Source organism: Glycine max, chromosome 6 (genome assembly GCF_000004515.6).
Source record: "Glycine max cultivar Williams 82 chromosome 6, Glycine_max_v4.0, whole genome shotgun sequence".
Lineage (NCBI taxonomy): Eukaryota > Viridiplantae > Streptophyta > Magnoliopsida > Fabales > Fabaceae > Glycine > Glycine max.
The window spans coordinates 50,754,092-50,768,354 of record NC_038242.2 but is presented as its reverse complement, the minus strand read 5'-3'; the positions used below and the strand labels follow the sequence as shown (position 1 = coordinate 50,768,354).

Sequence of the window (14,263 nt, the reverse complement as noted above, 5' to 3'; positions counted from 1 at the left end):
TCATTAGAGAATAATTCAACCTTTATCATACGGGGATCACACCAACAACATTTATTGGTTTGTTATGCATAAAATTAAGGTTACTTTAATAATTTTAGTGATTACATTTGATTGAATTTCATTTTATACTCAAACTTTCACGGTTAATTATGCCAAAAGTTAAGGTTAGTGTAATAATTTAAGTGATTACATTCTATTGGATTTTTGTTTTACATATAAACTTTCACTGGTTAGCTATGTCAAAAGTTAATGTGACTTTAATAACTTAAGTGGTTACACTCGATTTAGATTTTGTTTTACATCCAAATTTTTACTAGTTAATTATGTCGAAAGTTAATGTTACTTTAGTAACTTACATGATTACATTCAATTGGATTTCATTTTACATTAAAACTTTTGTTGGTTTGTTATGTCCAAAGTTATGGTTATATCAGTCACTTAAGTGATTACATTTGATTGAATTTCATTTTGTATCCAAACTTTCACTAGAAATTACAAAAAATGACTATCCTAAATAATTTGATAATTGTATAATATACTTAGTAACTCTTATATTTATTTTAAATTTAGATACAATAACATATGAAAATTTGTATTTATGCTATGAATAATGTGATCAAGTCTATCATAAATAATTGTTAACATCTTATCCTTTGTGGTTAATTCTAAGATTTATAATATTATTACTCAAAAGTCACATGTGAACATGAATTTCTTTAGCTCATGCCTGAAAGACTAAAATTGTATGATCAAAGTGTGTGTCATATAATCTGAGTACCAAGGAAATTACAAGAGCTACTTTTACTAGTTATTTATGTCCAAAGTTAATGTTACTTTAGTAACTTATAAGTGGTCATAATGGATTGAATTTCACTTTACATCTAAACTTTCATTAAAAATTACAAAAAATGATGATTCGAAATGATTTGGCAAGTGTATAATACACATGTTAACTCTTGCAATTGTTTTAAATTTAGGCACACCATATGATGAAAACTTGTATTCATGATATGAATAAGGTGGTTAAATTTATAATAAATACATGTTATCCTTTTATCATTGGTGGTTAATTGTAGCCTTTCTAATATTACTATTCAAAAGTCACATGTGAACAAAAATTTATTTGTCTTATGCATCAAAGACTAAACTTATTTGAGGAAAGCATGTGTCATGTTATCTAAGAATAATTCAACTTCTATCATATGGGGATAACAAAAGCTACATTTACTGGTTAGTTATGCACAAAGTTAAGATTACATTAATAACTTAAGTGATTACATTTGATTGAATTTCATTTTATATTTATACTTTTATTAGAAACTACAAAAAAATGATGATCCTAAATGATTTGATAAGTGTATAATGCACATCCTAACTCTTATTATTGTTTTAAATTTAGGCACATTATATGATGAAAATTTATATTCATGATAAGAATAAGATGGTTAAGTTTAGTACAAGATTCGAAAGAAACTAAGTTGTTTCTTGTTTTTTAGTACAAGAAAGGAATAACTTCACACAAACAAAAAATGTTACTCTAAGCTTTCTTATTTTCAAGAGCAAGTTGAACCACAATTCATAACATCTTGTCTACATCTTTCTATAACTCCTAAAAGACATCAGACCCTGCAATTATAGTAGCAAGAAATTCAGGTTCCCTATAGTAACAAGAAATTCAGGTTCCCTATAGTAACAACTGCTAATGAAAAACTTTCATATTTGAAAACCTTCTCATCATACATACTTATTGACAACATAACTTCAACAATATTTGATTCATATGATTTACAAAAGTCAACAAGAAATGAATTGATGGAATACATAAGTGTCCAAATGTTTATCTTCATCTATGTTGGACATTTAAGGTAAGCCACTACAATATAAGTTTACAGGTAGACATATGATTCAATAAGAAACAAAGAAATTTATGTAGGTCAGAAGTTTGACCATATCAATAAGTAGCTAGCCTTCAAATAATTGAGTCATTGATAATGTACCTTCCATATTAATAAGGAACAACCTTTCATATTGCATATCATTATACGCAATTAAGTAAGTTTATGATTTTGCTAGATTCTATTTTGAAAAGACTTGATTTTAAAACAAAAACTCAAGGAATTATTAATTATCTTTAATTCTTTATCATATATGTCCTTAATATGTCTGTTGAAACATTCTTTTCTCTCCTTCACTAATTATCCAATTTCCATCCAATAATTATTTCTCTATTGAAAAATCTATGGAATCCTACACAACATTCTACACTTTGTCCATCAAATCATTGGTACTTTTTGTACTAGATAGTATAGATGACAAAACATTCTAAACTTTTATTTGAGGTGTTTTTCAGCTTTTAAATGAAAGTTCTAACTTCTAAGTTGCTCTTCATTGGTAAAATTTATGAACTATGGAGCTCTATAAACTAACATTTTCTTTGTTTTGTTAAATGCAAAACATTATGATAGGCATGGCAGGACTTCAAGGACCTTTCTATGGGGGAACAAACGCCTTCCATAGAAGAAATGCTATTTATGGCCTTTATCTTGAAGAAATTGAAAGTGAGAGAAAAGGTCATTGAGTCATTCGCTAACTTGACCTTCACGTTGGTGCTAACAAGATGTTGCAAATCACCTCTAGGCCAATGCAAAGGATATAACGGAGAAGCGGGAGAGGAGGCAAGTAGTCACAAATGATCTCCACGTTGGTGCAAATGCAATGTCGGAGAGATGCAGGAGAGGAGGCAAGCCAAAGAAGATAATTTAAATGTTTTTAGAACTTTTCTCCTTTTTTCATCTTTTGATTTAATTTAATTTTTTTGGAACTGGCACTCACTTTTCTTTTTTATTCCAACTCAAGGGTTTTTCATGGAGGTCGACCACTATTTGGTGGTTTGCCTAGTTTCCGCATTGGAATAAGGGATATTCTACTCTGCCACAAAGTAGAGACTAGAGAGTGTTGTGTATGACTATGACTACTGCACAATAAACAAGATTAATTGATGGACGTGAAGGCACGGTCCTTCCTCAAGAAAAAAATGTTTCTTTCTTGTGAATGTGAATGCAAATTTCAGCTTCATCTCTAATTTTTAATTTTGTTTTTATTCTTCTAAAATTTTAAATTTTTATTTTTTTTTATCTTTTTGTAAAATGATTAAATTTTTATTTTGGTCTTAGTAAGATAATTTTTTTTTTATTTCTCCATTTTTTTTTAAAATATTACTTTTAATCACTGACATTCATTTTAGTATTTTAGAACCAATAAATAAAATTACAATTTTAATCTTCTTTAATTTTTTATCAACAATTTTAGTCTTTCTATTTTTCTTCTCGCGGATGATTTTTCATTTTAAAAAATTTAAAATTTTGGGCCAATTCTCATTGCATAATTTATTTCTTATATTTTAATTAATTAAATTATTTTCTATGGTACCTTAAATGAGTGTGTTAAATAATTCAATTGTATTAAAATATAAATCATCATTTTAATTATAATCAAAATAATAGTGAATCAATTTTTTAAAAAGGTAATCTATATTATAATTAATTCAATTACAATTAAAAATATATTTGTATCATAATTAATATGAAAAAATGCTACCTTGTATGATAGTTAATTCAATTTCAATAAAAAAAATATTTGTATCGTAATTAATTCATTTACCGTTAAAAAAAGTAATTTATATCGTAAACTAATTTAATTTTATTTACAAAAATAATTTATTTCATACTTAATTAGATTACTATTAAAAGGGATATTTTTTTATAAGTAAATAATTCGATTACTTTTAAAATTCTAACTTGTATGATAGTTAATTCAATTTCAATCAAGAAAACAATTTGCATTGTAATTAATTCAATTACTGTTAAAAATAGTAATTTATATCATAAATTAATTTAATTTTAATTAAACATAATTTGTATCATACTAGGGATAATTTTTCATAATTAATCTTAATTTCAATTGAAAAACATTTTGTATCATAATTAATTTGGTTACTATTAAAAGACTATTTTTTTTAAAAGAAAAACTTATATTTCTAATGACATGTGGTGTCTGTCTAAAATACACAATGAAAACAATAGAAACAAATCTCAGTTGTTTTAAATAATCTATCAAAACAAAAACATATTTTCAGTGTTAAATTTTTAACAAATCTAATTTAACACTACAGAAACAGGTTTCTACTATATATTATTTTACATACAAAACGGAAACTTATCTCTGTCAAATCGGTAAAAAGCAAAAAGACGAAAAGAGAAAGGGGTGTCTCGTGAGGAAGAGTAGTGGTGAGAGGGAAGAGAAAAAAGGGTTAAAACTTAAAAGAGGGGAAGAATTGTGAAGAAAAGGGTAGAATAGGAGATATTTTATTAAAAAAAACTGGGGTGAGAATAACATGGCCCTCTTTGTTGAGAACTCCTTTTCATCTGGCAAATTTTCTGTTCCTCCTTTATCTAATAAAAAAAAATATCCACATTCATGGAAAGAGTATGGAATAGGGGTGATTCTTGAGGACCAAAGACGTTCTAATACCCTTAGAATAACACGTGCACCATGTGCACTAAAGTATAACTGTATAAGCCTTCAATACAAAACACTATATAACTACTTGTCCACTGAACAAGACAAGACTTTTCACTCTTTCCAACAAACTATCCCATGTTATATACCAAGAACTTTACAGTAACATCCCAAAACACAAACATTTCCTTACACTGAAATATTCAATTTATGGAGACATGAACCATAATGGGTTTAAACCTGCCAACATGGTTAACAATGCCAATCTGTTTTCAGTAATAATCATGTCATTGGGGTCTGTAACTTTGCATTCCCTTTATTGTGCAGGCTCCGTCAGGCAAACAACTGGATCATTTTACTGCAAAAATCCAAATGTGACATTGATCAGAAGCCAAATTTTTTTCAGAAAGTAAGAATGAAAACTGATCATATGTGAAAGGAAGTGATCCCTAGACCTTAGCCTATGAGAATCAGTAAGGTTACTTGTAACTTGAAGGTCACAGGTTCTAATTCTATAAACAACCTCTCATGTTGTGGGGGCAGGGCGGCATATATCTATCATCCCCCAACTTCCCCGGTGAGCCTCATACAATGAACCATCCTTTTTAAGAACCAGTATTCAACTATTCAACTTTTAGCAAAAAGTAGAACATTCACATACCGTTCAAGTCACTTAGATTCAGGTTGACCTGAATTACTTGTGAATGATGTCCTAAATGGAGACCATAGCTCAACATAGCAGGAATGATGCCCTGACTGAGTGTCCGTAATCTGTTTATAGCATTAGAAAAATTAATTGCAATATTGGATGTAAACAACACTCTTAAACCGCTAGATGAATGTGCAACCTCAATAAAGGTAAAGCAACAGCTTTGAACACATTTGTTCAACAATGAAAGAACAAGGTTAAAATTTAAAGTAGCAAAAATCCTTTGTCAAATCTTCCAGTATGGATGTAAGGATAACTCAACTACAATACCAGATGTCAAATGAAAAACACTTAGAAATGAAATAGAACTTGAAAATATATATCAATCGAAATTCTACTGGAGAGGAAGACGGGCAGATGTTTTGGTAATTAATGCTGGTATAGAGAAAAAAATGCAGATGGTGTGTGAAACAAAGGCTTGACCTAGTAATCTTATGAGTATGGTGTAAGTTCCACCATGGCCTTTACATCCTTATTACTTTTAACTAAATTAGAATTAATGGAAGCACTTGCCATTGATGTGCGCTATAGTTTCTACAACTATATCTTAAAAAAAGTTATAAAGAGCCATCAAGTTAAGGGAGCAAGATATGCAGTTGAGGACCAACATCGCTAACCTATTTATAAAGCAAAAACAGTCCAAAGCAATCACAAAAAAAGCCACAAGTAACCACCAATTTCACTAAAGATTTTCAAAGTGATCAATTATTATATTAGAACGAGGTACTAATCGCCTAATCCCTCCAATACAATAAGCACTGAATCTCAGGCACAAGAGACAAAATAGAATAAATGCAAATAAGGCTTACCAGAGATATTTTATGACCCTGAAGAAGATTTCTGAACCCAGACTTGCTTCTGCAGACAAAATAAGTACTTTACACACAATGAATCAACCAAAAAGACAATACAAAATACTTCAGCATATAACATGTATACCTCGTGAGCGCTATGCCCAACACTTTTCTTGGAAGGTTTCCCTTCACTTATACTGACTGCACCATCATCCTTCACTATATAGGAAGCGCCACGGCGAGTAAAATTTCTCTGAGAATCTAGAAAGTTCAAAAGTACAGTTGAAACACATTTCCATTAGTCTTTGATTTATTAACAATAACTAGTAAAGAGACACCAACCATTCTCAATGGAAGGATTCCCACGTCCACCTGCAGAAGCAGAGAATTCGCCTCCCCTGTTTCCAGAAGGAACATTTTCTTTTACTTCTCCTGTTGAGACAAGAAAATCACCAGAAGACTCGGCTTTATTTTTATGGCAATATGCTAAATATTGGAAAACAATATATCATCTACTTTGTTTGCAAACAACTCAATGCCTAGTCACTAGTCATACCTTCAGCAGATTCAGGATTTGACTGAGTAGGCTGTGCCAATGAGGATGATGAATGGTCATTACCAGCATTTGAAACATCAGAACGGCGAAGGGGTGTCCAAACACCACGATCAGGTCTATCCTTGTTTCTAGTACGTTTTTCTGTTTTCTCACCGCTACCCAAACCATGCAGATCCCTTTTTACGAACTTTTTGTCCAATGCCATTTTGGAATCCCCTTCAGAATTAACTTGTGCAGCATCATTATTCGAGACTTGATCATTTAACCCAGACCTTGAGCCAAAAGTACGAGGGGGTCGCTTCCCATTTTCAGAACTTAAAATTTGAATTTTATGTTGGGCACCAGTTGTAGACAGACTCTGACGAGATTCATTATTTAGAAGTATGCTCCTAATCAATCTTCCACTAGCTTCACGTCTCTGGTTCTGTTTTGCAGGAGCAGAAATAGGAGAATTTCCAGATTGTATGTTTTGCTGTTTTACTGTGCCCTCAATAGCCTGAAAATTCCATAAAAAATGTTCATAATAACAAATTTTCAATGATGAGTTTATTATTGTTTGAATGAAGGTTTCAGAGTACACTTGAGTGATTTAACAGCTTTGAAATAACTTTCAGGAAGAAGTAGCACTCAAATTACTTTCAACCAGAAAAAAATAATTCTGGTGTCTGCTCAAACACACACTAACTCATAGACCTAGCAGGGGAGAAAAATATACTTTTTAAAATCTAGATTAGTATGAAGAGCATCTTTTTAGAAGGAAATAAGAGATGTCAATTTAATTATCAAAAGCAAGCAAAATGGATATAAGAAGATATTGTTGAAAAGAAATGAAACCTTAATTGGTAAAACAAAACCTACACTGGGAATTTCCCGCTGTTTCCCTTTAAGAAGAAGGATTTTTTTCTTTCCTGAGTCAGAAGTCAGTGAAATTCCAGAAAAGGGACCTTCAATACCATGCACTGCATATTCATCAATTACAAATAAGAAATTTAAAACACTTATGAGCTAAAATATATAAATATCAATTAGAAACTTAAGCAATGATTTACTATAGCTGAATCTTATAAAAATGTGAAAATTAAAGATGAATGATTGGATGCCCTGCTAATCTTAGTTCTAAGTTTTTGTTTCTCTCCAAAAGTGGGTTGGTTCAAACCAGCATTTTCAAAAATCAGATCCACTAACATTTAGAGAGAGACGATTACCATAGGGAATCCAGATCCTTCAATATAATAGATATGATATTCAAAAAGGAAAGAGTAAAATACTGAGCAATGCAAAAACAAATGGGAACTAGTTTCAGAACTCAATCTACACACCACAAAATAATCCCGAGTACAGCACTTGGGACTTAAGAGTTCTTGGAATTTGAAGCATTAGCAAGGTTTTGTGAAACTGACATTCAGAAGCATGACGCATATGTACACTAAAGGCAACTTACCTGTCTTTGAAGCATTGGATACGTGCCTCTATTTTAAAGCATTTTTTGCTAGTTAAATTCAAAGGTTTAGGACAAGAAAAGCTAATCAAAATTTGTGTAAATTTTTATAGGAATTGGAGACTAGCTCCTTGATCTCAGAGTAAGCCATCTAATAGACACTACCAGAGATTTGCAGAAAAGAAATACAAGGAAATGAAAGAGATAAACCCTGAGAAAAAACAGCTCCTTGTTTCCTCACTCTACCACATCACCTGATTATCACTGTTCAGCATGTCCCCCTCTCTGTTCTCTATCCCCCCTTTCCAATAATGTCCCCTCATTTTGGTATGATACCAGAAATTCCTTCATCATTGACATAGTGTCAGCTGTCCCACTAAGTAACAGAAACTCTTCATCAATTTACATGTAGTTACTGTATTTCCCATCATTTCCCCTTATTACTTATCCTTCCATAAACCCACAGGTCCTTCTCCCTACTTTGCCCATTTTCATTCAGCCTATTATTCGTCTTTCTCCTAGAAAAAACTAGCAATATTGAGCTCTCTTCTAAATATACTTCAGGATAGGCATTTTTGTTTTAGCCCCCTACTATGTTCTGCTCATAACTGGCTGTTTCAATGGTCATAGAAGGATAATAGGGCAGCCAAGCTGTACTCGAGGTTCCTCTGTATCTTTAGTTCTGGGAACTTTTTTAATTTGAAATGTTCAGGGCACCTTATCCTCACCCCAGGTACAGTGGAGTACTTTTCCTTTCACAATACTTTGCTATAAAATAGTGTGAAAGACTTCACATTAGTCTTTTTCTATAATCCGTCTTTAAAGCATATCTGAATTCAAATATCAATCAAATATTGTCCTCATTGACTAATTAGTCCATCCTATTGGATAGTCCATGCATTTTTAAGATATGCAACGGTTTTTAATCTAATATGTAATTAGTCCATCCTATTGGATAGTCCATGCATTTTAAGACATGCAATGGTTTATACTAATCAACACATCATGCCATCATACAGCATTTTGTAAGTACAATTTAGGAACTAAATCATAAGCAATGAGCAAATATGATTATGGGTTAGAAGATACTGGAGAGACAAACGCTGAGGTCATGTTACACCACATGCCAGGCATCTTTAACTCAAATATGGATGCAACTATACAACTTTTTTTTGGGGGGGTTGGGGGGGGACGGAAATGCCACTTGGCATTCTGTTCATGCAGTGAAAGTTGATAATAAAACATTAGATGTGGAGATGCAGAATAACTAATAAAACAAAATGAATTACAAGTTTCAATTTCAGAAATTCCTTTTATACTTGATTCAGCTGATTGATTGTCTCGCCGGGGGACCACAACAAAGGCTGACTTGTCTTTTGACTCTTTGCGAGCAACACCCTTGGCATTGTCCTTCTGAACATACTGACAATCAAAACCAATATTCATTAAGTTACACAGCCCACTGCTCTTTTAGCAAGCATAAATAGAACATCTATATCCATATATCAACAAAAGAATAAGTCAGACTACTCAGACATAAGCCAAAGACCAAAAATCTTCAACATCATTAGCTTTAGAAAAAAGGAAGTCAAAATGCAAAGAAAAATGTTAAGAAGACAATAACTTTTTATATTGAAGGATACCTAATTGAATTGTAGTTGCACAAGTAAATTTATCCAAAAGCAAAAGCTTGGTAGTATTTTCAAATACTACAGAGTAAAAACTATACACCTTGGTCATGTAGTCAAAGCAATAAAATACCCCCAAATTATAGTGTGAACCTGACCCCCTAAATGGTGCAGCAAAGCAGCAGCATACCAAAGATAGAGGACACAAAGCAAATAGTTTCTATATATTAAACATGCTCAAAACTTAAGTACTCAAATTAAAACTGGAGAAACTGTGAAACAGTTCTGCGCTTGGCTGGAAAAGGATGAAAGAGAGGCTGAGGGACAGGAAAATGCAGAGGGTACAGAGACAAACACAGCAAGAAACTACATGAAACAGGTGTTTTGGTTTGGCTGCTGGGAACTTGTGAGATGTAAAGTACAGAGAGTGAGAAACAGGCATATGCAGCTTTGCAATTGCAAAAACAGGGGTGAAGTAGTGGCAATCTGCTGTACCAGGTGGTGAGCTATGCAAATTCCTTGTGTTTATGAGAACAGTAGGCTGTGAAATTCCTATGGCTCACAATGTGTGATGAGTTTGTGTAATAAAGAACAGAGGCTGCTAATCCTTAAATGCCTCACTGCATGGATGGATATAGGAGACCAAAAATCCCCTTAACAGTAAAAAAGGTACAATTAGGCACGGGCAAAGAAAATATTTCAAATATTTCAATATCTAAAGCACAGCAGCAACTCCTGCTATCCAGGCTGTGATGCTGCACTTCAGAAACCAATTTGGCTAGCCATAAACTTGCGTGAAACACAACTAGCTTTTGAAAGCAGAGACATGCCCTCTGCTGCTTCATCATGATAGCACCACTATAAGCCAGTACTAATAACTATGAGAGTTACTAGTTTTTTTTTAACAGTTTTATCCTTGTGATAAAAAAGTTGGACGGTACTATAAAAGCAAATAGATAACTACATGTATGCCCATACACGTATTTAACCATTTCTATAGGCTTGACTTTTAGTTCACAAACAGATTGGTTTTAGGCATCAATAAGTTTCCTTGAAATTCTTCGCTCGGCCACTCATTAGATCAATACTGTTACTGAACATTAAAAGCTAACAAGGGCAGATTAGGAGGCAATAAGCCAATAACAACATAGTTTATCTTGGCTCTTGGCTTTCTTTTATGAACAGAAAAATTACAGTTTTTATGAGAATGAAGTCAAAGCTTCAAAATGACCCAAGTGATTAAACATCCACAACAGCAATAACAGTACATATGCATTTAATTACAAAGATTTACCTTTTTCTTTTCAGATCCTCGTTTAGTATTGCCTGAGCCAGGCTTGCCAGGCAAAGCAGCTCTGGATCTTCTGCTAACTTTTGCCACCGCTGATGAAGCCTATACAATAAATTACATAGATATAATACCAGAATAATTTCACCCAGCACAGCAGGAGAGGAAGTTATAAGCTATTATAATTATATAAAGTTATAAATATAAATGAAGGGTGCATGTGATAAACTGCAAATTTTTTGAGGTAATACATTAGCCATATTTTATGAAATAAAAAATTCATCACATGCACCCACTGAAGACCCAAAATCTAGTGAAAAGCTAAAAAAAGTAAGCAAAATTTGAAGTACATACACTAAACAATATGAAACAGTTGTAAATGCATGCTTTTGGATAGGCTGAAAGTTAGAAATCCAATATCATCATCTTTAGTAGCTCAAGTATAATTATTATATTTAGAAAACCTTCCCAATATCAATTTATGATCAACGAACGTATGTTATGATGAGGAAAATATATAGCATGAATCATAACACTGCATTTGTCTTAACTTCAGAAGAGTTAGTAAGCAGATAGCAACGTGAAGCCCCCCCTCCCCCACAAAACAAAACGCTATAGTGGGATGGCTGATATTTTAATATTATAGTAGAATAACATTAAAATTATAATAAATATTCTGCTACTAATTTATTAATTAAATATTAGTATGTGAAAAAAGATATCACGTCATTTAAATAATTTTTGTTTGATACTAAACAATACTTGATACGTTCTGTTTATAAGTTGATTGAATGCTCTAGCTTTCTGTTATTAAATTAAACCTGAAATTTTAAAATATCTTAGTTATAATATTTTTATTTCAGTTTCTAAAATATCTTCATTAGAAAATATCTATTTAAATTTTGATTAGAAAATCAAGTTTGATTATAATACATCAAATTTGAATTTTGATTTTCTTTTTTTGTTATTAAAAGAGGTAAGAAAATATGAATAAGGGCCCAATAGTTAAAACTGACGGTCCAGCAATGTTAAAACTGATGGTCCAGGTCCAAATACAATTTGTCTTGGAACTAAAACACAAGTTATTAAAAAAAAAAAAATGGTCTCAGTTTAGAGTTAGGGTTGTGAATAGGGTCATCTCTCTTTTCTGGCCCACTAACAGCAAGTGCAGCCATGAGAGTGGAACAGTCAATGGAAGCTTCAGAACTGCAGTGCAGCATGATTTGCCCACTCTAGCCACCATTTTTCACAATTTTGGCCTCAAAAGCACTGCTCCAGGCCTCCAGCCATGATGGCCAGGTGCGACGCGATGACCCTTGGAGGAGCAGTAGAGTGCCATGACGCGACACTCTGGCACAATAGCACAACTATTGCACATGATTAACTACTAAGGTATGTAATAAAAAATGCACAAAATGTTGTCAAATGCCTTTCTTATTCTCATTAGCCCATTAGATTAGACAGAAAGCATGCAAACCAACAATATTCGTAGGTCTCTTGATAAACACACATGTATTATCTTCTTTATTTATTTGAGAGCTTTGCATCAAGTGCATCTGCATTTTAGGCTCAATTTACAAGGTACAGAGTTTCAAATAACACAAATGAGAATAACACAAGGTGAAGCATTCTCTTAATCAATAAAGTTAATGCACCCTGGAGAACCTAAACACAACACAAAAGAAAAGACAAAAAAGAAAGACTCTGCAGACCCAGAATCATTACCTGCATACCACTGTCAACAGCACGTCTCTGACGAACAAATTCCATCAGGGGTGTGACAATTCGTGTTTCCTTGTTAGCCCCTGGAAAGGATGATACAATATGAGACCAATGATACTGAAATCTGTCATCAGATAAATCCCAATGACCACATTTAGCCTAGAAGCCAGTACTAAGATCCTTTAAAACACATTTACAATAGAACTAATGGAGACAAAGACATACACCATCATAACATTATCAGGCAATGGCAGATGAACCCGTAATGTCAGAGAACTATGTGATCATGGTGTTTTTTCTAATGCTTATTTATCAATTCAATTTCAAATCCAGTTGGTGAAATAGTAACTAACCAGCTTGCTCAGCTTCTTTTCTTTCCAATTGTACCTCTGCACTAGGAAGATGCTCTTGAGGCTTTGCAATTAGTTTGAGGAACTCAAGATAGTCTGGATCTGTCCTTATGAAAAATTAAAAGAAAAATGAAAATCATGAATAAAAAGAGCACATGTTGTAGCATTTTACACAAATAAATTAACAAGATATCAACCTTTGTATATAGTCCCTTCACGTCCATCCTTTTTGGCACTAGGCTTTGGAACACGCTGAGAAGGAGCGTACTCAACTATAACTTTATGCTGGGCACCTGATTGTACATTCAAGGGTAAAAACGATGTCATTCAAGAGGGTTGAAGAGTTAGAGAAACGAAATATAAATATAAAATACCTCGCTCGTTAACAAAAACGTGTCCATCAAAGAACTCGGCGAACTCGAAAACGTCATCGGGACACTTGAAGTCTATATAGGCACGGGAATGCCTCTGACGAGTGTGACTGCAATAAGGGTTAGGGTTAGGGTTAGGGTAGAGAGAGACAGAGGTAATGGTAGCGAGCGAATTGATGGTTTGAATGAATGGTAATTGATACCTGTTGTTGCCGGGACGGAAAGAGAACCAATTGTAGCGAGAAGCGAAGTGAGAATCGATGTGTTGGGAGAGATCGGATTGAGAGAGAGAAGGGGGCAAATGCCTAATCACAACTTTCGTCTTTTCCCTTTCCGAACGGACCTTCATCTTCTTTTCCATCACCATTCACCACACCATTCTTATTCTTATTTTCTCTGTTAATTTCTTGGTTTCTTCCTTCCACGAAACCAACTCGGCCTCAACCCTTTCTTTACTTTACCACCCAATTCCCAGCCAACGTTTCCTAATTCGCTCTTGGTATCGCATCGACTTTCTCCAGACGTCTGTTTTTTTTATTCTTTTTATTTTTTTAATACTCAAATTTTAGATGGTAGTAAATGTGACAATTCTATTCATAGATAAACTTTGTTAGTATGGAATAACATATGTGACACAGAACAATTTGGTGGCCCTGAATATATTTAAAGATAAAAATCATTATTTATTCAATATATAATTTATTCTTTAACTTCTTTTTTTAATTATTACAAATATATCATTGTATTAAATATTTAAAAATTAAAAAGAAAGCATAAATTATAACAAATATAATAATAAACATAATAATAATTAAGTTAATCCTTACAAATAATGTATAACTATTAAGTTAATCTTTATAAAAAAAAATAGACTCTAACTTATTTTTTT

The 14,263-nt window shown here is 32.6% G+C and overlaps 1 protein-coding gene across 10 annotated transcripts; it reads right to left on the bottom strand.

Moving 5' to 3' along the window:
• Nucleotides 1–4,505: 4,505 nt before the first annotated feature.
• On the bottom strand, nucleotides 4,506–13,942 carry LOC100795376 (regulator of nonsense transcripts UPF3). 10 transcript variants are annotated; one of them, XM_006582381.3, is made up of 14 exons: nucleotides 13,578–13,941; nucleotides 13,378–13,484; nucleotides 13,201–13,296; nucleotides 13,007–13,105; nucleotides 12,657–12,736; nucleotides 10,938–11,036; nucleotides 9,335–9,437; nucleotides 7,412–7,536; nucleotides 6,578–7,073; nucleotides 6,364–6,453; nucleotides 6,167–6,282; nucleotides 6,037–6,085; nucleotides 5,180–5,289; nucleotides 4,506–4,876 (listed from the first exon to the last, which is right to left on the bottom strand). In XM_006582381.3, the coding sequence occupies exons 1-12, from the start codon at nucleotides 13,739–13,741 to the stop codon at nucleotides 6,047–6,049; spliced, it is 1,614 nt and encodes a 537-aa protein (XP_006582444.1). In that variant the 5' UTR covers nucleotides 13,742–13,941; the 3' UTR covers nucleotides 4,506–4,876; nucleotides 5,180–5,289; nucleotides 6,037–6,046. The 10 variants fall into 10 exon arrangements, with proteins under 10 accessions (XP_006582444.1, XP_040872725.1, XP_006582442.1 ...); XM_041016791.1 differs by having other exon boundaries at nucleotides 4,974–5,289; nucleotides 9,305–9,437; nucleotides 13,578–13,940; XM_006582379.3 differs by having other exon boundaries at nucleotides 9,305–9,437; nucleotides 13,578–13,940.
• Nucleotides 13,943–14,263: the final 321 nt, after the last annotated feature.

Coding starts and splice junctions, on each gene's coding strand:
- LOC100795376 (XM_041016787.1), bottom strand. CDS start 13,741: ATGGTGATGGAAAAGAAGATGAAGGTCCGTTCGGAAAGGGAAAAGACG. Junction 12,737..13,006: donor AAAAGAAGCTGAGCAAGCTG/GTTAGTTACTAT, acceptor CATCCTTTCCAG/GGGCTAACAAGGAAACACGA. Junction 7,537..9,304: donor AATTTCTGAAATTGAAACTT/GTAATTCATTTT, acceptor ATGAATATGCAG/TGCATGGTATTGAAGGTCCC.